We start from the raw sequence: 24,664 nt of genomic DNA on the forward strand, positions 1-24,664 counted from the left end.
CGCTAGGCCAGTCGACAATGATTGACGGGCGACCTGTGTCATGGGCTGCAGCAGGCCTTACTATGCTTGTGCCAAAACTGAAACCTATGCCGTCCATTCAAAAGTCTGTATCCGTTATTCTGACTGCTATGAAAACAGCTGGCTTGGTCGACATTTCCGACGATCTTCAGAGTGCTACTTGCACTTTTGTGAACGAGGAGCTCATACTTAGTGACGGTGTCGTTTCATTGCAGGCAAAGTTTCCTGGCGATATACGGGCGGTCTCAGAGATGAATAATCCTGAGAATTACTTGAGAGCGTTTGCGCAAGTGCATATATCGTTAAAGTGCCACGAACCTGTTCTTTTGATTGGTCCTACTACATTCAAAACTAAATTAGTTCGAGATTATCTTTGCGGATGTACTGATAAAGGACTTGATAATATGTTCGTTGTGCAATTGTCTTCTGACACTCAAGTAGGAGATATTATAGGGCAAATTCATCCTTTCCGATTTCATGCTGCCCTGGGAGAGCTGATTAAGATTGCCAAGCAACTATTTGAACGTCTTCGACTGCATGACGTAAACAGCAGTGCACTGGAGGAAGCGGGCGAACTGCTGGACTCGTGCAGAGAAAAGTGGAGAAATCGTGCAAATGTTGTTGTTGAAAGTGCTTCCGCTGCGATCGACCCTATCCAAATGTTAGATGAAGAAGAAATACACGTTAGCGAGCACAGGGAAGCGATTACATCGCAGCTTGTGAGGTCCCGTTCTGAAGATCATAGTTGTGTAATAGAGTCAGAAGCAGAAAGCGTGGAAGATGATCTAAATGACGATATTCGGGGGTACTTTGGCGAGTGTGTCGAAGAGACGGCCATCGAAGATTCGTATCAGATGGACGACAATGAAGTATTACTCACACCAGTCGACGAGAAACCTGTTGGTAGTGTTGCGGATGAAACAGCCTTTGAAGGAAGCGAAAACGGTCAATATTTCTTACATACTGGTTTAGCAACAAACAATTACGCGAAGACATCGAGAATAGAGAAAGAACAGGTGTCTATTCCAGTTTCGAGTAGTAATGTTACTGAGGATGAGTATGTTGACGACGATACGGACGACTATGCACCTATCGAGTATTTTCCCGATGATACCACAAACTATGTAAACTATGAAGGAGAAATTGCCAAGTCGGCTCCTCAAATTTCAAGAGATTTTGCTAGTGATGATGATGTTGACGACACGGATGACTATGCATCTTTTGAGTATTTTCCTGATGCTGGCACAGACTCTGTAGATGAGACACGTTATCTACAAGAAGAAACTGCTAAGAAGTTTGAATTTCAAGACGATTTTGATAATGTTCTTTGTAGGTTGGAAAGTCTTACAGCTGCACTAAGCGATGAAACTGTGTCCTTCTTACTTAGGAAATATACGACTACGTTGGGCCATCTCAAGAAAGCTTCAACTAATATCAACAGGCCAGTTTTTCTGTTTCGAGATGGCTCAGTCACTCGCGCTGTCAAGGAAGGAAAGTCCATAATTTTTGAAGACATTAACTTGCCATCGCAGGCTGTCGTTGAAAGACTGAACTCGCTGTTTGAATCCGGTAGAATTTTATATGTCAGTGAAGATGTATCTGCATTGAATGACCCCTCGTCTACTGACACATCACATCACCGCGGCAATAATGGTATTCAAATGGTAGATGACGCTCAAATATTGGCTACAGTACACGTTGACAACTTGTCTGAAAACGTAAACCTAAGCCCTGCTTTGCGTTCTCGGTTCTCAGAGATTCTAGTTCCTCAACTGTCTTTGGATGATATCGGAATGGTCTGTGAAAATCGCTGTCTGAACACAACTGGTCTGAAGACATACGCAGGAAAGGTACGGACTGCAATGTTATCAGTGCAAGAGAAACTCTTCAATGGAGGACTTGGTTACTTCACGTTAAAGGAAGCCATGACATGGATAACCGTGATGGATGGATTAGATGTTTCTCTTAGAAGAGCAGGGGCTGCGGTTAGCTGGATGGATCTCTTTCTTGTTGCAGGACGATTGGTTTTGCTGGACTCGGTTCCTCCTGAGAGAAAGGATGTTGTTCGTGCTGCATTATTAGGCATTTTGGAACTCTTTGTTAAAGATTTTGAAGAGATCAAAAAGGCAGCAGTATCGAAAGAAGTACGAAATTGGATTGAGAATATTGGTGGATTTGCTAGTGATGACATAACGGATATGATAACAGTTGCGAATGGATACATTAAAGTGAAGCAGTTACCTATTGCGGCTGCTGCAAGCCAAACGGTGTTAGGTCAACTGAACGACGAATTTTTACAAGAAAGGTTTCAGTTTACAACTACAAAAACAAGTATGGACAACGTCATTAGGATTTTGGCTTCGTTAGCATCCGACTCCGCTCTTCTTCTTGAGGGTCCTCCAGGAATAGGAAAAACGTCTATTGTGGAGCAGACCGCTAGATTGCTTGGATTCGAAGTCGAGAGAATTAGTTTTACAAAAGACACGTCCGCTGATGTTTTGATTGGATCGTACATTCCAAGGGCAGAAAAAAGTACTGGTGAAATGGTGTTTACTTGGCAAGGCGGACGAGTATTGGAAGCGTACACTGGCGGTCGTTTCTTGCTGCTTGATGAAATCAATCTAGCTTCACAGGAAGTTCTTGATGAGCTAAAGACAATTATAGATTCAACAGTTTCTCAATATACTGTGAGAGGACTCGATCAAACAGTAGACCGTCATCCAGAATTTAGAGTGTTTGCTACTATGAATCCAACATCAGTGGGAGGTGGCAGAGCCAAGCTACCTCAGTCGGTTGAGAGTTTGTTTGTTAAAGTACATTTGCAAGAGTACTCACTAGAAGAAGAAGCACATATATGTGTTGATCAGTTTGATGCGAAAGGTTTAATAGGTGATGATGGACTTAACAAAGAAGATTTACGCAATCTGGTACAGCTGCATCGCGATGTCAAAGAGATGGTTGATCGCAAAGAAATTGGAAAACAAGGCGGACCATATGAACTTAATGTGCGAGACCTTCTAAAAATGCGAGATGTGTTGTACGGAAATATCTTTTCTTTGAGGTCACATCTTGAGCTCAACGAAGACGAAAGACAGTCGAAGGCAGCAAGACAAACGTTCGTCAACGACAATGCTCGTATTGCAGCTTTACGAACGGCGAGTGAGTTGGTGTACAGTAAACGATTTTCTAGTATTGAAGATCAAAGGAAAGTTATAACGGCTGTTGACAAGTTATTTCCGTCTGCGGGTATAGCCGACCACATTGTTCACGATGTTACTATAGACGTGAACTTGCCCAACAGCGTTCAGATTGGATTTGTGTATTTGACGAAAGGCCACGAAGAATCTCCGTTTACTCCACTCCTTTCGACAACAACACTGAATCAGCAACTTCAACTTCTTGCATCGGCTGTTGTCAGTGGGCGTGTTGTCTTTCTGCAGGGGCCAACATGCTCACGTAAAACGTCACTTGTTGTGAATTATCGCGTCTATGTTGTCGCAAACTTCATGTTATACCGCTAAGTGAAGATACGGATACCGACCGCCTCATTGGCCACTGGACACCTCGCCGCGTGATCACGAGTTCTGCACTTTCGATTGACAAGTGCCGCTCAATATTTTCTAAATGTTTGAACTGTTTACTGAGTTTGGGTTTATGGTCAACAACTGTGGATGACGTGCGGATAGAGTTGCTCTACGATGTTGGTGTAGCACTGGAAGCGTTTGAACAAGGGGGCTCTGAAAATGCTGCAGCTTTGATAACCGCTTTCACTAGACTGTGGAACGCGTTTCAGCGTCTTGTCGACACTCGTGAGATGAAAAACGTTGAGGCAACCTTTAGTTCGGTTAGAGATCAGTTGATTAGAGAGCAAGCAGTTCTAAATGGAGCCTTGCAAGTACTGACACAATCAATGTCTATTTCGACAACCAGCACGACAGGATTCGAGTTTGTTGAAAGCACACTCGTGCAGGCTGTTCGCAAAGGCGACTGGGTATTGCTCGACAACTTGTCTGCAGCTCCTTCTGATGTTATCGAACGAATCTTATCGTTGGCAGAATCTCCACAGAAACTTCATTTGTTTGAAAGTCCACAAAATGAGAAATTGTGTACTGGGAATGGAATCAGTTCAGGATTTCGGCTATTTGCTACTGTCAATCCTACTCGTCACACACAAACTCAGCTGTCGTCTGCGTTTCTTAATCGTGTTATCAGCGTTCATCTGCCAGAAGTTGATTATGATGCACTGACCAAATTTCAACAGTCACGAGAAGCGCCTCTAGCCGACACGGAGTTGTATAAGATTATTGTCTCACAAATGCAGAGCGTTACTGCTTGTCGGGCATTGACGAAGACACTTGTTAAAATGCATTGTGAATTGCGAGACAGGTGGTTTCGGGGTGATTTGAAGACTGTCGGTAATGTGCAGCTAACTTTTCGAACGGCCCTAAGAACTTCTCAGCAAATTGTTTACATGAATCGTTTGGGAATACACCCCGTGAAAGCTTTAGTGACTGCTGTTGGACAGCATTACGTTAAATGCTGTCGATTAGAAGATCAGTGGAATGTTTTGGCGCTTCTTGGTCAAGAACTAGAGTGCAAACGTACAGGGGCAGATTTGCAGCATCTTCTTCAACGGAATGACAGGTGGCTTTCTGAGTCTCAGTCAGTGATGGAAATGTTACTGCCAAATATTCAAACCACGCTTGCAAACCTCGTTGGATTTGTTCTCGAATGCTTATGCTATCATTTGAAGGTTTTGGAAAATGACAGAAGCGGGCAAGACTACGTTTCATCGGCTGTACATGCAATCTCAAGAGCAACCGATAACCTACTGACGCAAATTTCTACTACCAACCAACTTATAAATAGTCTTACTACACTTCGTTCACGTTGTGATTTAATGAAGTCGAAGGGGCAAAGCTTGGCTTTTTCAAAGTTAATAGAGGCAGTTGAGCAGTATGTCAAGACATACGAAGAAACGTCGTTGTCAACGTTGTCGTACACAGTAAAGGATGCCTCAGAACTGGCGTCTGCTGCCGAGAGCGTAAGGGCAGATCTTTATGCCATGGGAATTGAGATAGAAACTTGTATAGTGAAATCTTCGTTTGAAGATGCCCTTCGTCATCTGAACATTACGGGTAAGGTGGTAAGTACGATGAGATCAGTACACGAAACCATTGATCAGCATTCATGGTTATCAGTGTATTCGTTGCAGTTGTGCGAGAGAAACAGAGGAAGTGCGACAGCGATGCAAGAGGGTCTTGAGAATGTTCGTAATGCTATGTCTGTGTGTTATCAGCACGCTACTGTTGTTGACTGTGTCAAGAAACCTTTGCAACTGCTGAATCTTGCTGTCGGCAATCTGCAACGAGACTTTGGTAGCCATGCTACAAAAAGCGCTACAATACTAACAACTGTTCATCGTATACTTCGAGAACGGATTGTCATCAACTGTGATCGAGACCGCCTACTTGAGTTTTTGAATAATTACAAGCTACTTCCAACGCAGAACGTTGCACGATTGAAGTTGCTACTTTATGCGATAGAAATGCTTTTCCTGTTGAGCTCGTCTGTTCCCCTTGCTCTCCGTGAAGTGAGTAATGTGGAATCAACTTATTTAGTAGAGAAGCTGCAAGAGCTGTCGTTACTTGAATGTGGTATTGACATTTGTAAGAGAGTTGAAAGTCTGCTGTCGGATAGTTTGGTCCCAGTGTTGAAGAAACGGGCGTCGATTCGTAACGCAAAGAGCAAGTTAGAAAGAGACGAGATGTTGCGCTGTACGGACGAAGATGTTAGTAGCAATGAAATTGCTGTGGAACGTGACCAGCACGACTTGGAAAAGTTGCGTCTAGTATTTGAAGAACAGAGAATGTCATTTGTTGAGAGTGAAGACACTCGGTTTGTTCGAATGTGGTACAGCGAAGCAATCAGGAAGATTCATTGCCGTATTTTTCGTTGGTTAGCTGCTGAAAAGCAATCTATTGAGACCGACAGCGACGAGTTTCGACGGCTTCTTCTACACCTTCAGCCGAGAGAACTAAATCTTTCTCTTGGTCCCTTGTGGATAGTGGTATTTTCGGAGTTGTGTGAGTTTATGTGGAGTTCTACTTCGTCTTGGGATGTGTACTTGATTTCGTCTGAAAGTGACCTAGAAAGAGAGTTGTCAAAACGATCCCTGCCGAACGCATTGGTGTTTGTGGCCGAGGAAGATCTTTATTATCCATTTGGCGTGGTTATCTTAAATACAGTCAAAAATATGGTTTACGTTCTTTCTTTAGAGAGGAGGAGTAAGACCAGTCGTTCTAATACGCTTTTGGATCGCGTGGTAGCAACATTTGAAGATCATTCTCCTGGCTCAAGTACAATGCAAGTGATAGATATAAATGTGTCCACAGAGTCTTCAGTTTCACAGCTAACCCATCTGGCTTCCTTGCTACCTGCAATAGCTCTCACAAAGATTTCTTTTACTAGTCCTGAACTAGAAATCGCTTTAATTCAACAAGAGGTCACCAGCTTTGAAAAGAAATTGTCAGGATACTACCAAAGACTTTCGACTGTTTTAGAGAGATCGACTTCCGAAGTAACTGTCCGACACTACGTATTGCAAGTAGTCACAGTAGTTAATGATCTCAGCGAAGGTGTTTTTGGAAATCTGAACACGTCGATGACTGACACTAACAATGACGGAGAGAAAGATTGCAAATCTCTAGAGTCGCGCGTTGTTCAGATAAAGAGGAGCCTTGAACGGCAGTTGGATGGCTTCGTAAACAGTTTCATTCCACGAGATGTGCAAAAGTGTTTTCAAGTCTTGACAAAAGTGGAGCTTGCTATTTCTACCCAGCTAGCTTGTAGTTCGCGCAGTGATATCGAGAATGAACGTCTGCCAAGAGATTTGCGTTTATTGAAAATGCTGCAAGATTATGGGAAGCAAAACACAAATTCGAAAGAGTTAACACAGTGGGGTTTAATGTGGCACGTAGTTAGGAAGATGTTGGCTGCAGTCGAAATTCTTGTGGATGACACATTTTTGGCCACTGGCAGTCGATCAACCAATTGGAGATTGTCAGAGGACTTTTATGCAGACTTACAATTTTGTTTGGTATTTGGAGATTGTAACGACGCTTTGTCATGCATATGCGCAAAATTTCAGAATATTCAATCTCATTTCTCTAATGCCATGAAATCTATTTGCGACTTTGGCGAAGAAGATTACAGCGTATACTCTAACAAACTATTTCAGTCTCATCTTCAACAAGCAGTAACTGTTGTTGAGAGCTTAGGCGAGTTTCTCTACGTCACAGGACTCGAACAATCAAGCAAAAGGAGAGAAACTTACTTTGAGCTAACGGAAGCAGTAACAGCTTGTTGCAATCCGAATCTAGAAGAAAAAATTTGTGACTCCGAAAGTGTGAAAGAGAGTTACCAGAAAATATTGGACAAAGCTTTGGAACAGTTTATTCAAAAGTTAACAGAGATGTACAACGAAGTTTGGGAAATTGTTGATGTTGGTAGCCCATTAGTATTGTCGATGATGCTGGATATCCGTAATTCAGAAAGCATTTTAGCAGCACTTCGTCAGGGAGAAGACAGTCCTGACATCAATAATATCGCCAGGCCAAACATCCTTCATTCGCGTATTTGTCATTATAGAAATGAAATTGATATGTTGCTCAAATCAAACAGAACAGAGAATGACGAGCTGCTATCTGTTGTGTCGAAAGAAATCATGCAAAAGAAACCGGAAGATATTGCCGAGTCACCAAGTGCAGCCACTTTGACGTCAAACGATTGCAAACGTACAGAGGAACTCAGTGACCTACAAGAGACTTGCAACCAAACATTAAGCTTGTGTAAAGCGGACGATTTTGTCGAAATTGAAATGATGAATAAAAAATTCAACTATTTGGTATCGTTTTGGTTTGTACAATCTTGCTGGGAAAGGATCTATATGGAGAGTAAACAACTTCATAATGATCTAGGCCATGTATATGGAAGGGACGACAAAGCACTCTTGAAGAAACAAGTTGATATTGCAAATATGATTAGTCATGTAGACAAAGAAAGACAGCATTCGTCTATTGTAAGGAAGTTATTGTCACATACATCTCTCAGTTCAAGAGGTACGAAGGACGTTGTCACATCGGTTTTGCAAACTCTGCTTAAAAAACGTTGGCAGTTTTGTTGTTCGGTTGGTACTAACTGCAAAGATGGTTTATATGGTTGTCGCTTACTGAAAGACGTCTGCTCATCCGTAGCAAGAAATCCATTGGCGCAGCAGAAATCAAAACTCGTTAACGCTAAACAGATTCTTGACCTGTGTTTAAGTCGAAGTAAAGTATTGAAGTCTCAGAAGGGAGTATTTGATGACGACACAGTAACGCGACTGCGGCCGTACAGTGTCATGATGACAGACTTGCATTTTATGCTAATGGCCACTGACGTAGACGGTTGTGAGTACTTTTTGGAATGTGAAATGGAGTTGGAAAGAGAGCTTTTTGTTCCGGGTCGGTGTGACTTAACAAGGCCGTCGTACCTAGCTCCAGAGAGTGAAGAAGCCGAGTTTGGCATGATTCGTCCTGTCACAATTCTTCTTGATGAACTGACCAGCGAAAGACAGTGTTGGGTTGGGCAGTTGAGAGAATTTCACTCTGAGTCCATGCATTTGTTTGTTAATGCTTTCAATAAGTTTTTCCAAGATCAAAACGTTGGAGTCGCAGCTGTTATTCGTCGGTCATACCGATCACTATCAGAGCTACCGGAGTATAGTTTGTTGGTTTCCACGACTGGAGTGTGCGATTGCTTGTGGATATTGCAAAATGTCTTGATTGAACTCCAGGAAAACGGAGAACTAGAACTGACGTCCTTTTTCTTACTGAGGAAAGATAACGAATTGACAGAGCAGGCAAAGCAGACGTTAGAGACTGAAATTCGTCGTCATAGCAAAGAAGGGGAGCATCATTCTACGGAACAAAGAGAGGCACAATTTTTTTCTGGTACTGACGATACTAAGAAACAGACTGTTGGAGTAATGAAAGAGGATGTAGCAGCTAGAGTCAAAGGTTTGCTCCCCGACCTTATTCGTACAAATCGCTGGCACCATATTAGGGACGCTCTACGTGATATAACGAACCACTTGACCGTATTTAAAGATACTTGCTCCGACTATTTGACAAACTTGTGTCGGAAGTACGATTCTGTATCTAACACAGATGGTGCAAAACGTCTAGACACGAAATCTCTTTCTAGCAACATTGCATTGACTGATACCTTACTGAATAGTGCCTTGAAGTATACCCATGCAAGGCGGCAAGACCGGGATGTGCTCAAAGGATCATCCCAAGTGCAAGATGTCAAATGGAATTCAAATTGCGATGCAAAGAATGTTCAGCAGGCACTGTCTAAGGTTAGCAACTTTTGTTACAAAACATTTTCTAATGAACAGGAATCACCAGAATTTTGCAAGAAATTTCAAAATTTGATTCAATTTCTTACGTGTTGCGTGCAGTCTCTTTGTGCAAGCGTTGACGACATTGATCTTAAAATGGAGGGATTGACTAAATATCATAGCGGTAATGTACTCGAAGAGCTTTGTTCTACATCGGAGAAATTTGGTGACAATGTCAAAGAAGTGTTTCATGAGCTTTCGCGACAATGCTCTCTGTCTGTGGCTAGTTCGTTAGTTGTGAGCAGAAAAGGACAGGTTGCTTTAGAACTTGCAGCACAATTTAGAGAGGAAGCATTTACCGTTCGTACTTTTAGTTCTAGTTTGGAAGGGCATTACCTACATTGTGTATCTTTGATGTTGAAGTTTGTGACTATCGTATTACTCATTGTCGAGAGACGACAAAAGGGCAGCTGTGACATAGATCAGCTGCGGAGGTGCCTAAAAAGACACGGTCCACTGATTGCAGACAAGTATTGTGGCAAAGATTTGAAAGTCGAGTTCAAAATGGTGTGTAATGAAATGCAAAGTGCACAACGACAACTCCATCGACCCCTAGAAATGCTATTGCTAGATTTCGTTGGAGATCCATTTGTTGCAACATCAATGGATGCACGTGTGGCAGAATGGTTGCAAAGAGGTGTGTCTGATACTTGTGTGATTGGAGAAGGTATAGGGAAAAATCTGAAGTGGTTTATGAGCATTCCTGATCTTAGAAGGAGGGAACTACAACACGTGGGAAGCGCTTTGTCAAAATTAGCGAGTGTGATGCAGCAAAAACTTGATGTTTTGGACGATTTTGGTGGAATAGAGACAAACAGTTTGAAAAACAGTTACACTTTATTGGAAACGATACATCAACTATTTATCGAATTCGAAGTTCGAAAAAATGTGCAGACTCCGTCGAACGTGTTATTAGCTAACGGTACGCTTTTGGTTCGTCAGTTGCACTGTTCAACGTTAGATGCAGTTTTTGGTAGACTCATGCAGGCTTCCTGCTCAACAGCAGTTATGGACAACCATGCTGTTTGCATTATGCAGTTTTTGGATTCTGCATATACAACCTATCAAGTGGAGGGTTCGGAAGTATTAGAAACTGAGTCCGTCAACGTTATGCACCTCGTTATTTCGTTTTTATTTGAAGGTATATTGACAACAGGACGTGTGCTGCGAAAGCACTTAATCGAATTACCTTACTGTCATGGTCTTGCGTTTGACTTTCCCTCATTTCTGCAACAGTTTGCAAAAATTGTTAAAAACTTTCAAGCAATGTTGAATTGGCCGGTTACAACTATTGACGTAACGGACACTTTAGAATTAGAAAAGTCTCACGTTGTAATGACAGAAGCTCGTGTGAAAGACGCTGTTTACGAAATGTCTTCGTTTCTTTTGAAATACGACAATTTAATTTGGACAATGATGAGGGATACAACGATATCTTGGCTAAGGAAAGTTACAGGTAGTAGTTGTACAGGGGCTAAGGAGATTGTTTCTGTTAAGAATAGTCTAGCTGATCTTGAACATAGGTGGAAAACAGATCTAACCATCATTGTAGACACCGTTAATTCTGAACGCAAAAAGATGAAAGGCACCAGTATCTTGAAACGCGTTCTTGGTGCACCTGCTAAGTTAGTCAAGTCTCTTATGGGAACAACAGCAGACGTGCAGAGGAAGCTGAAGTCATATTTGGACTTAAAGGCTAGTATTGAAGATAATTTGACATCAGCTTTTCACGAAGTAGCAATTCTGTTACGCCATCATCCGAACACAAGCGACAAAATCCATGCTGACGTTATATATCAGTTGTTGTCTGGTGTTGAGAAATACAACAATGAGCTGTTAGAGAAGGAAGGAGAAAGAGCTGATCTATTTTATATTGGAGAAACGCTTAAAGCTTCTTTGAAGATGATTCATGTGGATGCTCTTGTTCTGACATCAAAACAGACATTTGTTAGTCTTTGCTTAGAAGACAATCAAAATTGTTATTCAGATTCTTTGTCGCACGAATCTTGTCAACTAAGTATTTCCGTGCCTATCGAACAACTTCATTTAGTTTTGTTTCGTTTTGTTGTTGGTGAAAAGAAATATTCTTCCGCAAGGATTTTACGAACTCTTACTGATTCGATCAGAAACGTTTCAACACCTCAACAAAAAACGGTTGAATTCACAGAGGAATTTGAGAATGGCTTTAGGGTTACCACTACTCTAAGGTGCAAGTATGAATTTTGCTTGGAAACAACGGGTGATACAGCTGTAGGAAGTCACCAAAATGATTGCTACTTACTCTGTTGCAAACGAGCTAGGGAGATAACGTCTTCAGCATGCCATCTAATCTATACCGAAAAGTGGAGCAATTATTCTCAAATTAATAAAGTTATATGTTCAGATGCCGAGCGCTTGCATGAAGTAGAAAATGACACGTTAAAGAAATGGGACCTCAATCAGACGGCAGGTGGCGGAGCAAAGGCATGCTTTGTTGATCTTGTGAATAGAGCAAGCTTAGCAAGAACGAATGCTACTCGAATAGTTAATGATCTTGAAGGCAAATCGTTTTCAGAAATTGAAGAATGTTGCAAAACGATGTCTGAGCTGTTGTCTGCAAAGATTGAGAGCGACATTGAAATGTGTCGATCACATCTTACCGTACTGACTGAGTGGAAGGTACCACACTGCCAGTCTTACTTTCCAAAACGGAGACCTCCTACAAATTTAAGTGCATGCTCTACTTCCTTGAGTGTTGTATGTCAAGAAGCGCTGGCCTTGGCAACAAACGACCTATGTACTGCAAAAACTGTTCAATCGGGTCTCGTATTACTTGCCATTTTGTCAGCTGAATCTGACAAGAACGAACAGTTTCGAAACTTGGAAAGAATTTGTCAAAACCTAGAAACGCCGAAATGGTTAACTGAACTTTTCCGCAATCGAGAAAGCAGTTTACAATCGTCAGTCGTGCTGTCAGGAGATTTACGCAAACAGGCAACCTATATACTCAGAAAAAGGAGTTCATGTTGTTCTAAATTATGTGATAAATTTGTTTTTTCTCACCGACCAGCAATGTTTACTCAAGAAGTAAAAAATGAACTAATTTCTTCTTGTAGACTAGAACCGGCTCTTCATTTCTTTCAGGATGGATCTGTTTTGAAACCATCACTCAACTTTTTTTCACTAAATCTTTCATCTGTAGTTTCTGAAACGTGGAATCCAACATCAACTATTACTCTGTTTAATCACTCCAGCATTCGTAGTGCTCAATTTCAGTTTGAATCAAAGACTAATAAGAACGCTTTCTGTGTTGATCCGGTGAGTGGTGAAATAAAGCCAAATAGTAGCTGTCAAGTTTTAGTGTCGTTTGACAAAAGTCATTTAACTGCTGGAAGAAACAGCGCAGTTTATGCTAGTAGCTGGTTTGTCATATCTATTCGATCTCAGCCGTTTTCTCTAAATGGTTCTATGGATAGTTACGTGGAAGAGCTGAATGGTCAAGTATTTGCTTTTGTTGTGGGTGAACTTCAGCCTATTGATACTTGTTTAAATGTGTCTCCTCTTTGCATCGATTTTGGAGCGATATCTGCCGGACTTGGAGGCGGGACACACACCAAGTTTGCTGTTGTTCGAAACAATTCTGATCATAACGTGACGGCTATAGCAAAACTGCAAGGCAGCGACACTGAGTCAGCTAAAATTGTGTGCAAAATTGGAACGGACAAGATGCACACCTTGAAACCTACTGAAGATTTCTCATGGTCCATAGAACCGTTGTCTTTCACAGCAGTCACAGTTGATTGTATACCTCTTGATAAACCGGGCAAAGTCGATGCCAAACTGACTTTCAAATTTCCTTCTGGGAAAGTGATCGAGACTCCTATTAGAGGCGTTATAGTGAATCCTCAACTTACGTTGACTATCGATGGTATCCGGAAACAGATCGGGGAACATACGAGCGGAAACAACAAGTGCATTCAGTTTTCGATTGATGAACAGAAAACGCAAGAGACTGTACGCGTTGAGAATAGGGGGTTAGTTTCTTGCAAGTTGTCCGAGGTTATGTTGCTTTTACCTCGTACGTTTCATAAAATTCCAGCTGCTTCTACTTTGCTGCTTCCGCGTACGTCAATATTGTTAACATTTGAGAAATCTTTGCTGCCAATGAAATTTTACTGTGGTGGAAAGGAAGTCAATTTGGTCAAGACCAGCGCAAACTCATTTTCAAACTTCAGTTCGGTACCAGTACGCATTTATGGCACCAATAATGTAACAATAGTGTCGTTATCAGAGGGAGTAAGGCAGTCCGGATTATGGTCTATTAAAGAGGTCAACGGAAATGAGCTAAAGTTGCTGTCACAAATACCGATTAAGTTTCAACTGCAATTGACTGGCATGGCTTCATGCCGTACTAACGTGACCTGTAGCAATTCTCGCGTGTCATTAAAGCCATCTATAATAAGTTTAGCTACACCCAAACGCAACCAAGATATTACTTGCTTATATTGCCCAGTAACAAGTCTTGATCGTTTTAACATCGACATCTCTTATACGACAAAGTCAATGTCAGGACCAAGGGAGAGTTTTTCCGCGCCTCACGTGGTTCGTACCAGCGAAACTGTGCAGACCAAGTTTACATTTTGGCTGCAGGACAACCAACCCGTCTCTAAACATTTCTTTTGTGAGCAACTGCAAGAAGGCAAAATGAGTGAAGTAGACATAGATATAACAATAGCTGGCGGCAAGGGCGTTCGACGATCGTTGAACTATGAGGTCAGTGCAAAGTCTGTTAATTGTTCAAGCAAATGGCAGGCAAGCAAACCGAAAGAGTGGCACAACTGTTCAGATCGGAGATCTGAGAAACTACCAGAAAAAGCAGAGAAAAGGAAGATTGGGATTACTAAAGAGATAACAGAGGATTTTGGTGTCTGTGGATGTGAAATCCATTTGAAATGCTCTGACAGTCTTAAAGTCTGGTGTGGAGAAGTTGTTCCTTACTCGACTAAACTTTACTTTTTTGATCAGAACGTTGAACGACAAGAACAAGAATACCACTTGAACGAAGACAAAGAAGTGGCGGTTATTGGAATGGTAGCAGACGCACTCCACCTCGTGCAAAGAAAAGAGAGTTTTCGTGTTGCTGCTATCGCTGTCATGAAAGCAATAATTTGTCAGGAGGACGAAACATCTGAAAGTGAGACAGAAAACGAAGCAAATTTGATAAGCCGTTTGGTTGATGCGGCTGAAGATGTAACTGCAACTTCGATATCAGATATTTTACTAAATTCAAAGTATTGTTCACTTGAAGGAAGCGTATTGAAAGCATGTCAACATGGGCTACTTGCGTGCAAGCTGGCGACAATGTGTAAGCTTAACTCTGTTAAAGTATATTTTCCAAACAGCAAAGATCTTATAGATGCGATTATCGAGTGTCTCATCTTGCCACAAACAGATTCTTTGCCTTATCATTGGCGCGCTCTTTTCACTAATCTGAAAGCTCTAATTTGTCTGGTTGATTCCGTCAAGTTAAATTGTTCTAAGTCAAAAGAACCAACTGGCTTGTCAAATTTTATGAAAGAAGTTGTCAAGTCGTGTCAACAACTGCCTTCGCAGTTCATTGAAATTAATCACGTTGTGAGTGCACTACTAAAGGTTACAGACGTAGTTTGGTGCGGTGACTTCAATGAAACATCAGTACACGGCATCCCTAAAGCAGCTGCAAGGTTATGCGTTCAGCAGCCCAAAACTCTGAAACAACTTTTTCAGTCATTAAAACCTGTCACTGACCCAGAAACCCATGGTTGCACAATTTATGCGGCTTTAGAATTGGCAGCTCAACCTTGCAGTGTTTGTACAGTGTGTACTTATTTTAGGAAATCAGCTCTCAAAATAATGGACGTTTCATCTACTGCAGACAATATTACTACAATTCTTGATTCGATTTCAAAAGCACTTAATTGTTGTCCGGTTGAATGTCTTAGCGTCGACGGTTTGCTAGAGCTTTTGAAAGATCTGTTGTCAGCCGGTGGTGTTGTATCCTTATCTAATGAAGTTATGGAGATATTGTCTGGCTTTTTTGGTTTGCTGTCGGCAAAGGAGGCTACCGTAAGCAAAGTAGTGAATGTTTTGTCTCTCTTACTGAATGCTGCTATGTTTGATGATCTACCGTTTCTTTCCGGTAAACTTTTGCCTTTGTTGCGGAAGATCTGTACAGAAGATAGAAGTGTAACACGGACGGAGGGAGTTGCTGACGTTATTTCATTGTACTTAGAAGGAAAATGTGGTGATGACAACTCATGCTCTACTGCATTTAACGCTATTGTGACGTGTTTAACGTCAACGTCTGTTAACGTAAACATGGTAACTTCCAAGTTAAAAAATGAACTGGGAAAGCTTGGTGTTGATCCTAAAGGCATTAGATTTCGAGATCTGGTTACTTCAGCACGAACCATAGCAGAAACTAGGACCAGTTCTGTCCAGACTGTTATTCCAGCTTTGTTTGACGTAGCTGAAATTTTTGCAGAAGTGTTTACTGAAAATTTCTCGCATCAACTAGCTAATCTTGAATTGTGTTTGGATTGGATGATTTCGCAGTCGGAGGTTTCACACATTTACCGCATTGCTGCTGCTTTCAACGTCACTCAAATTATATACACTGTCTGTTGTGGTGACGCACCTTTGGCAAGTCGAATTGCGAAACGACTAAAGAACTTGACCAAGTGCTTTAATCGTATTACTAACTATGTAGGACACGAGCGGTTGGACACTCTGTCTTCTGAATTTGACGCCTCTGATCGCGAGGAAGGTCAAGTTGCTACCTATAGTAGCAGATGGTCATTCTCTTTTGACTTCTTTTATTTGGCTCGTCGTGTTTTCTTGCTGGTTGTGTCTAAACAGAAACTGAACGACACCGCTTTGCAAGGCTCTCACAGATCTATTGCTGCCGTCAACTTTCCCAAACTTATTGCTAACTGTTTCGCCAGTCCGCTTAGTACACTACCTGATTGTCTCGCAGACGTAGTCGTACAAGTTTGCGGAATCAAACATGAAGACAATTTGAGACAGACAGCAACACACATACGGGCAGTCGTTGAATATCAACTGGAGCTCCGTTATGGATTGATAAAGAACCTCCTTGGTTGCAATTTGCAGATACTTTCTAATACCGCGACTTTAACAGCTGATCTCGAAACAACATTGAAGATACTGACTCGCTCTGTCCGTCCGAAGTTGGCAGCCAAACTGCAGTGTTTTGAAGACAAAGATAGTGAAACTGCTTGTCAGTTAGTTAAAACTGCTCTTTCGACTGTAGAATGGTGCGACGTGTCGTTGTTATCATATTTTCAGTTTGTCAACCTTTTGGATGAACAAAGACAGGGAAATGACGTCGTAGTTGTCAGAAAGCTTGATGATCTGCTAGCGTTAAGTAAAGCTCGTCTTCCTGCAGAGCGTGCTAAACGTGCTCGTATTGATTGCAAACAAATTCTTGGCATTTTACAAGCAATGGTTTCAGAGGACTTTAAAGAAATTTTGAATAATTTAAAGACTATACTTTCGCAAGAGTCATCGGACGGATCATTGTCTTCAGCCACTAACGTAGTAAAAACGGTCCTCAAGATGGCGTCAAAGAATGCTACGCCCAGCGTTTGGAACGACGTCATGCTCTTGTTTCAAGCTCTTTGTCAACAGAAAGAGACTTCGATCAAAGAGAGTATTGCTCAAACTTGGGAAAGACAAGCAAAGTTTGACTGTCTTTCAAAAGAATTCTGGGAGAAACTGGATTGTCAGTACAACGATATCAGAGGTTCATCAGACGAAACTATTCAATCAAGTTGGCAGCACTTGTACTTATTTATCAAAGAGTTAGATAGGTCAGGCATTGAGAGCGACACTTGCTCTCATTTAGCAAAGATTCTTGATATGATATTCAGCAGTTCAATGACGAACTATGCCAATTTTCGGCAACTTATCGACGTGATGTATTGTGTTGAACAGTTTGTACAACCTGCAAATGTTGCTGTTGGTCAATTTCTTTGTAAAGTGCGTTCTGTATTTGAAACAGTAGCTGTCATATTCGATTCTTGGATGAAGAATTTGGAAGTTCTTCTAACTGATGAACCTAAAGTTTTTAGTAGTATATCTCGAATTGTAAACGATGTGACAATAGAGGAAGGCTTTCAGTTCTCTCGTGCTCTGTTAAATTGTACGCAATTGGCGATAGATGGAAATTTAGTGAGCAATAGCGAACGCCAAGGGAAAGTGAATAGTGTCTATACCCATATTGTAAATCTCTTTTTACGTCCTTTGTGCAGTGATGCCGACGTGGGAATATTATCAGATACCGTTCTTAGTTTGCTTGACGGAACGGTAGATCTGCAGTGCAAACCTGGTAAAAAGCGTTTGTCATTTCACTTGCTTTCTTTGTTGCTTGAAGCAATAAGGACGTGTTGGAAATTTGAAAACTGCAATAATGAAGACCAACTGACTTGTAGTATGTATGGTTTATCGGCCGCGTCGCTAGTCACTTTGACGAAAGTCGCTGCACTAGCAACCACTGAGAAGCCGTCGCCAATCACAGACAATGCAGAAAGTAATGCCGAAAGCTCTGACCGTAACAGTATGATTGGCTCAAGTTCTAGTAGCTCATTTGAAACTACTAGACTATCTGACAGACCATCAGACAAAAGCGAATACGACAACGAAAATGATATGCAGAGTAATGACGACATTTCTTCTCTCGATGAATTGGAACTTAATGTTGACGATTATACGGATAGTGAAACAATGTCTGATGACGAGAATGCGGACGTTAGCTTGTCACTGGCTTCCTTGGAGAAAGGAGACGAACAGCAATGGAATCAAGAGGATGGAAGGTCTTCGGGAAATTTATTACAAAAGCAGCCCTCTATCGACGTTGGTGCAAGCGAATTTGTGGCAATAGAAGACTGTATTCTTAACTTTTCGGATTTAGACGTAAAGGTAAGTTTATGCCTTCCGGTTCCATTAGTAAACGAAGTAAAAACACTGATATCGTAAAAACGAAGAGGAATGCATGTAACCTCAAGCGCATAGTTGTCTGTTGCTACTTTTGTGCTGGACACAAATTTGTGCGTGCGTGTGTGCGTGCGTGTGTGTATGTGTTTTGTTTTTAAGTAATGGACTAGTAGTGTAATGTTACACAAACGACGCACTTTTCCAATTTATTTTTCTTTATTTCGCAGGTTGATGTTCTAGCCAATGCATGTAAAGCTCAAGAAGAGAGCAAGCGATTGTCAGTCATTATTAGAAAGAACCTTCCCAGAGTTGGCTTCAAAGACTTTTGCAAAGCAGACATTATTGGTTGTTGCTATGCTGCTAGAGTTTTGCCAAGAGCAGTTGCAGAATGGTCATCTTCTTACGATAGTGTTTGGAGTGGTATGCAAGTGCCAGATCTGGACATGACAGGGCTACCTTCAACGTTTTTAAAATCGTTTATTAACACAGGAATGGCTCTCTTACATGCTTCTGACGTCATTTTGCTTCTTCTTGGCGACAAGTTGTTCAATCCTCAGGTTTGTAGTTCTGGTCAATGCATTACTCGACGTTTTGGGCAAGCGTTTGTAAATTGTTTGTAGATTGAAGACATCAAAAGCACGATGTATGCGTCTTTGAAGCGCGGTCAGATTGTAATGCTGCCCAGAGAGTTTCGCAACGAAAGTTTGCAAAATACCGTCTGTATGGCTCGAGAAGAGGTAGTACGCATGCTTACCACTCTCGGCTCAATAAAGAGTGTTGCAGTCAAGCAACTTCTGAAACGCCATGGACTAGACTCCGTCAGAGCAATCGGCGATGAATATGTTGTGGTATGGTACTGTTCATTCAATTACGCAATTAAATAACATTTCTAAATTTCGAAATGAATCTAAATGATTGCTAAGTTTACACTGCCCAATCGCGGTATGGTAATTTAACTTTAGAATAATTGCATAACGCCGAAAGGAAAGATTTGGTTTTTTGTCGACAAGAAGTGGCAATCACGCGACTAACAGAAAGGACGATACTTCTCAACATGGTGTACACATTACTGAAGTTACTTGTTGAAGGATAGCTTGTTTAGGCTATGGTCCAATAAACAAATTTTTACTAAAAACTGATTTGAAACTGCGGAAAGTGAGAAGTCATGCCATCACTTAACGGGTGCAATCTGGACAATCACAATGTCGCTTTAATTGATATTTACTGTATTATGTAGACATTTTGTGTGTTTACATTTCAGGATATTTCAAGGGACCAGGTCCAAGACATGGTAGAGTCAATAATAGCAGCGGAGCGAAGTCAAGACCGCAGCATTCGTTTTAAACAACGTTTGGAGGCGAGTGCCGAAACATTTGATTCTACCACAGATCCCAACCATTTTACTTCTGTGGGATCTGGAGCTGCTGTACGAGCGCCTAGCCGTTCCTTGAAATCAAGTGAAATTACAAGTGGTCTATCTCAAGCTGTCATCGAATCGTTTACTCCGTCATCGTCAATACCTAGAGTTCAACGGTCAGGCAGCAAGCCCGGATCATCAGTACATATATGGAAAGAAAATTTTCTATCTCGCACTTCTGCTCAACCTCTCTCTATGATACCACGGTTGACCGACGATGGGGAAAGCAAACTTCAAGCGCCCGCAACTCGAACAGTGAAAGCTAGAATCAGATTAACATCGAAAGAGGTCCAGCGTCTTCTCGAAAACGTAGATCTTGGTGAGCAACGAAGCTCAAATACTGGACAAGCAAATCCAATGGAGGGCAGTCATACGAAAAAGAAACTGGACGCAATTTTACGAAATCGGCAGAAGGTATAACAACTTAGTTGTAGGAGCTAAACATTGCAGGTATAGATGCAGTGACACAATCCCTCACTCACTCTTTCTGTTTCAGACGGATCGTATGACATACACAGGAATTTCATACATACTGGCAGACATGAAAGCTGAGTTTTTGCGTCAGTTGAGGAAAAGTCAAGCGGAAGAATGCGAACGGTCCAACCTAAGAGGAATTTATACGGTCGGTATTCGCTCACGATGTTTTGATGAATATTCTATTTATCGTAAATTATTTCTGAACACCGTTTAGGCGATGGAGTTTGTATTTTGTATCGATAACAGCGGTAGTATGGGAGGCAAAAAGATACAACATGCACTGACCGCTTTGGTTTTACTAATGGAGTCATTGAACAAACTGGAGTGTAGGTTTGGAGTGATGAGATTTGGTGGCATTGCCACTCAGGTAAGAAGCTTAGCTTTCAATAGCTCTGTGACGCACACTTATATATATATGTTTGAGCAGGTGTGGTTGAAAACGCTAGACGAAGCATTTACAGAAGAACGAGGAGAGCTCATACTGGAGGCCATGGACAACACCGAAGGAACTCGACCTGCAGATGCAGTAAAGTGGGTTCTTGACAGAGAAGAAGGGTTCTGCAAGAAAAATCGTGCTGCTTCAAAACTTCAAGGAATCGTTCTCTTATCAGATGGTTAGTAGAATATACTGGTTGCTCATTGAGAAGGTATATATATATATATAGCTTAATTGGCTATTTGAATCTAACAGGAATGTCTGGTCAGTCAGACAAAGCAATCTACCACCGTTTGCTGACAGACACAGGTGTAAAGCTAATTTTGGTAAACTTTCGAAAATTTTCTGTGGAAACTCCTTCACCTGGAGCTCGTGATAAAGATATCAGGGATCAGAAAGAGATCGACGAGGGATGTCAGCAGATTGCCGACTATTTTGTGCACGTTGATCCTAACAACTTGAAGGAAACTCCGCGTCGACTAGCTGACTGCATCATGAAAGCAATGAGAGACTACTTGAAAATTCCTTTACAGACAGAAGAACATGATGCCAATCCGTTCTCCGTTTCTTCTCAGACGGTTCGAACCTTGAAACTTTGTGATGCAAAGGTAAGGGTCACTGTATGATGCAGCATAACGGTGTGCGCGTATAGACATCGATTTTGACTTTTCATTGTTTGTGTACAGACCTTTATGCAAAAGGCTTTAGAAGATTTGGACACATTCAAGGATGAGAGCACTGTGCGGCTCGCTGAAATGTATCGCACTCAGCGTACTCAACCAACAGTAGAAGACGAAAATCTTTCGGTCGTAGAATCCCCAGATGTATCGGTATCTTGCTATTATAGTTGGACGGTAAAGATAGAAATGACCAGAGTTAACGCTCGTGTATTGTGTTTGTACAGACAATTGAAACTCAAATTGCAGAAGCTTCTCAATCTTTGCAAGCGATAGAAACTGTTGAAGACATTGAAGATTTAAGCCAACTGTGGAGAGACACCAGGCTGAAGATGTCGCCTTTAATCTACGTTAGAACGTCTTTTGTGTGTAGCTGTTTGTTGACGCAGTTATATCAACACTCTCTGCATTTAGGAGTTGGCTTCTGTGTTCAAAGACGTTCTCTTTAAGATGAACAAATTTACTAAATGGAAGCCGTCGTTGTCTGGTTCTTCTCTTCACACGCCATCTCTTCTCAAGTTTGTTCTGTCTAACTTTACTTATCGTCGAATATTTCAAAAGCGAACGGGAGGTGGAGTGTCAAGGTAATTTCATTGTATATATTTGTATTTTCTGACAGACTGTGTAATGTTGCGGCACTGCTTGGTGTTGCAAGTTGTTACGTAGTATGCAATAATTTTATCCTGTACAACGTGCTTTTAATGTCTCGCAATCGTGGCTTTAATCTAATCGATGAATCTGAAGTTGAATATACAGTTAATAATATTAGTAATAGAAGAAACGAAGTCTTTTCACGTTTGTAATAGAACCCACACGTGATTTGTGTGACGACGCTTGTTGTGACTGATCCCGATGCCGTTTGCATATTGAGGGTATCGTTGAACAGGCGAAATTTTTCAAATCGGGATTTGCTTCATTGGACAAAATACAGTAGAAGACAAATAATATAGTATCATAGCAGAATATATAGTATTATTAAATTTCCTATCTGTTTTCAGGTACAACATTGCTTTAGTAGTGGACGTCTCCAACTCTATGCAAGGATCATGTCTACGAGGCTCCGTACTTGCCACCTTAGCCATAGCCTCGGCTCTAGAAATATGTTCTATAGATACATTTTGCGTGTTTGCCTTCGCAGATCGAGTAACTGCCATCAAGCCAATGGAGATGGAATGGGATGATCAATGCGTCTTCCGTCTTCTGGCAGCCGCCACCAATACGGGCACGGCAAGCATTGACGCCGATTGTTTGCACGTCGTTCTGAGCTATCTGGAAACCATTCGAAACGGTTATCCCAAGTTTGTATTAATGTTTACCGACGGATTTGGATCTTGCGGCAACCGTCTACGCGAAGAACTGATTCGAGCATGGAAGTCGAACATTCAAGTAATCGGTATCGGACTCGGACTTGAGCAACCTGTAGTAGACAAGACCTACTATTCTTACGTTACAGCCGCTACCGCTTTTCACCTTCCCGAAGCTCTTAGATCGTACGCAATGGCAATTCCCGTCACGTCGTCTGAAACGTGGTACGATGAGAAGAAAGCATTGGTTAGTCGTGACGCTGAACTGGAGAAGGAATGGAGTCTACACGAAAACAATAAGGTGTTCGACAATCTTACTGAGGAATTAGGTGTACTTCATGAAGTGTACACGGAAACAACGACAAATCTAAGTGCAACAATGAAGCTGGATATATGTTATGTGATTGATGGAACAGGTAGCATGTCATCATACATAAGTCAAGCTAAAAACTGGATTGTCACAATAACAAATGACATATCGAGTAAGATGAGCTCGGCAGGTAGAAGTGGTGACATTCAAGTTGCCTGCGTGCTTTATCGTTCAAGCTGTTGCAGTTCTGCTTCGTACGACAAACCGAATATATTCGACTTCATGCCTGCAAACCAGTTGGGAAGACGAATTTCTGCTGTGAATACTGGTGGAGGTTGTGGTCCAGCTGCTGATGTTATTGGTGGACTGAGGTGGGCACTTCAACAGAATTGGCGTCCAAATTCTAAGAAAATTCTTATCGAAATGGGAGACCAATGTCCCCACGGTTCTTACTGGAACAAATCTACTCGCAAACACGACCGCACCAGCTCTCAAATAGAAAGTGACAAGGCGGTCGTAAGAGAGATACGAAACAAGGAAATTAAATTCATGTTTTCAACTGTCGTGCCAGGAGTGCGTGATCTTCTCAGAAAAGGTCTCCGGGACAACTACAACGACTCGAAGAAAGGATACGAGTTGGAAGAATTGGACTTTTCAAGAGGAAACATCAAGGGTCCAGGAGAGGCGTTCAAGAAACTCATACTGGACAACGTCATTAAGGAAATATTATAGACTGACAAACAATGTTTGACTCGTGGTACTTTGAGTTTTTACATTTTAGTAACAGCCGTTGGCTAGGCTCTCGCAAATTGATATGGCTGTGTTGCTTGAATACATGATTCTCAGTTAGTTGCATTGTGTTTCTGTTTTCGTAGGTTAGTAGTGTTTTCTTGATTGTACTGCTGAATGTTGCGCTGATGTATTGCTAAGTGTGGCACTAATAAAAACGTAGATGTTGACGCTCTATATCAACAGTAGTAATTATAAACAGCAACTGCCCAAGCAGCTGCAGCATGCATGTGTACCGATGTCATAGGGAATTTGACATTCCCAGTTTGTTGCATCCCCGAGCCGTATTCACTAGGGAATTTGGTATCCCCGAGCCATATTCTCTGAGGGTCTGAGGCACCCCTCTTGGCATCCCTTGGGGAATTTGGTATCCTCTACCATCATGTAGGTAAATGATCAGTCGGCCGACGAACTACCGGTGCACTTCCAAGAAGTAATTGTGCGATAATGCTAGACGATCATGTGCCACTATGCTGTAGAGTTCACGAACTTTCGGTGATGTCATTGTTTTTAGTACGAAACACCGACTAGCCCGTGCCATGCACAAGTTCTCGTACGAGATAATTCCAGTGCCGTCTAGCTGTGTCACGTCTGGATTGTCTCTCATCATTTTCAATTAGTTCTACCATTCTAGGAAGTGTTGCAGAAACCGAGAGAAGCATATTACGCGGTCTGAACTGTAGAAAGTCTAGGTGGAAGAAGTGACGTCTGCCGGCTGTGCGTAGGCTGTATGTTGATCTTTGCGTCATCATTTAGGTTAAATGGTGTCTGGTATTAGAATGACATCACCATGAGGTCGTGAACTCTGTTGCACTGGC

At 41.7% G+C, this 24,664-nt stretch overlaps 1 protein-coding gene across 1 annotated transcript; it reads left to right on the forward strand.

The window, feature by feature from the left end:
* Nucleotides 1-368: 368 nt before the first annotated feature.
* On the forward strand, nucleotides 369-24,023 carry LOC134190334 (uncharacterized). The gene is made up of 13 exons (XM_062658788.1): nucleotides 369-3,474; nucleotides 3,546-18,421; nucleotides 18,664-18,993; nucleotides 19,057-19,284; nucleotides 19,698-20,267; nucleotides 20,350-20,475; nucleotides 20,545-20,697; nucleotides 20,758-20,944; nucleotides 21,022-21,374; nucleotides 21,453-21,596; nucleotides 21,671-21,793; nucleotides 21,858-22,027; nucleotides 22,442-24,023. The coding sequence occupies exons 1-13, from the start codon at nucleotides 423-425 to the stop codon at nucleotides 23,787-23,789; spliced, it is 21,660 nt and encodes a 7,219-aa protein (XP_062514772.1). The 5' UTR covers nucleotides 369-422; the 3' UTR covers nucleotides 23,790-24,023.
* The last annotated feature ends 641 nt before the right edge of the window (nucleotides 24,024-24,664 follow it).

Source organism: Corticium candelabrum, chromosome 14 (assembly GCF_963422355.1).
Source record: "Corticium candelabrum chromosome 14, ooCorCand1.1, whole genome shotgun sequence".
NCBI lineage: Eukaryota > Metazoa > Porifera > Homoscleromorpha > Homosclerophorida > Plakinidae > Corticium > Corticium candelabrum.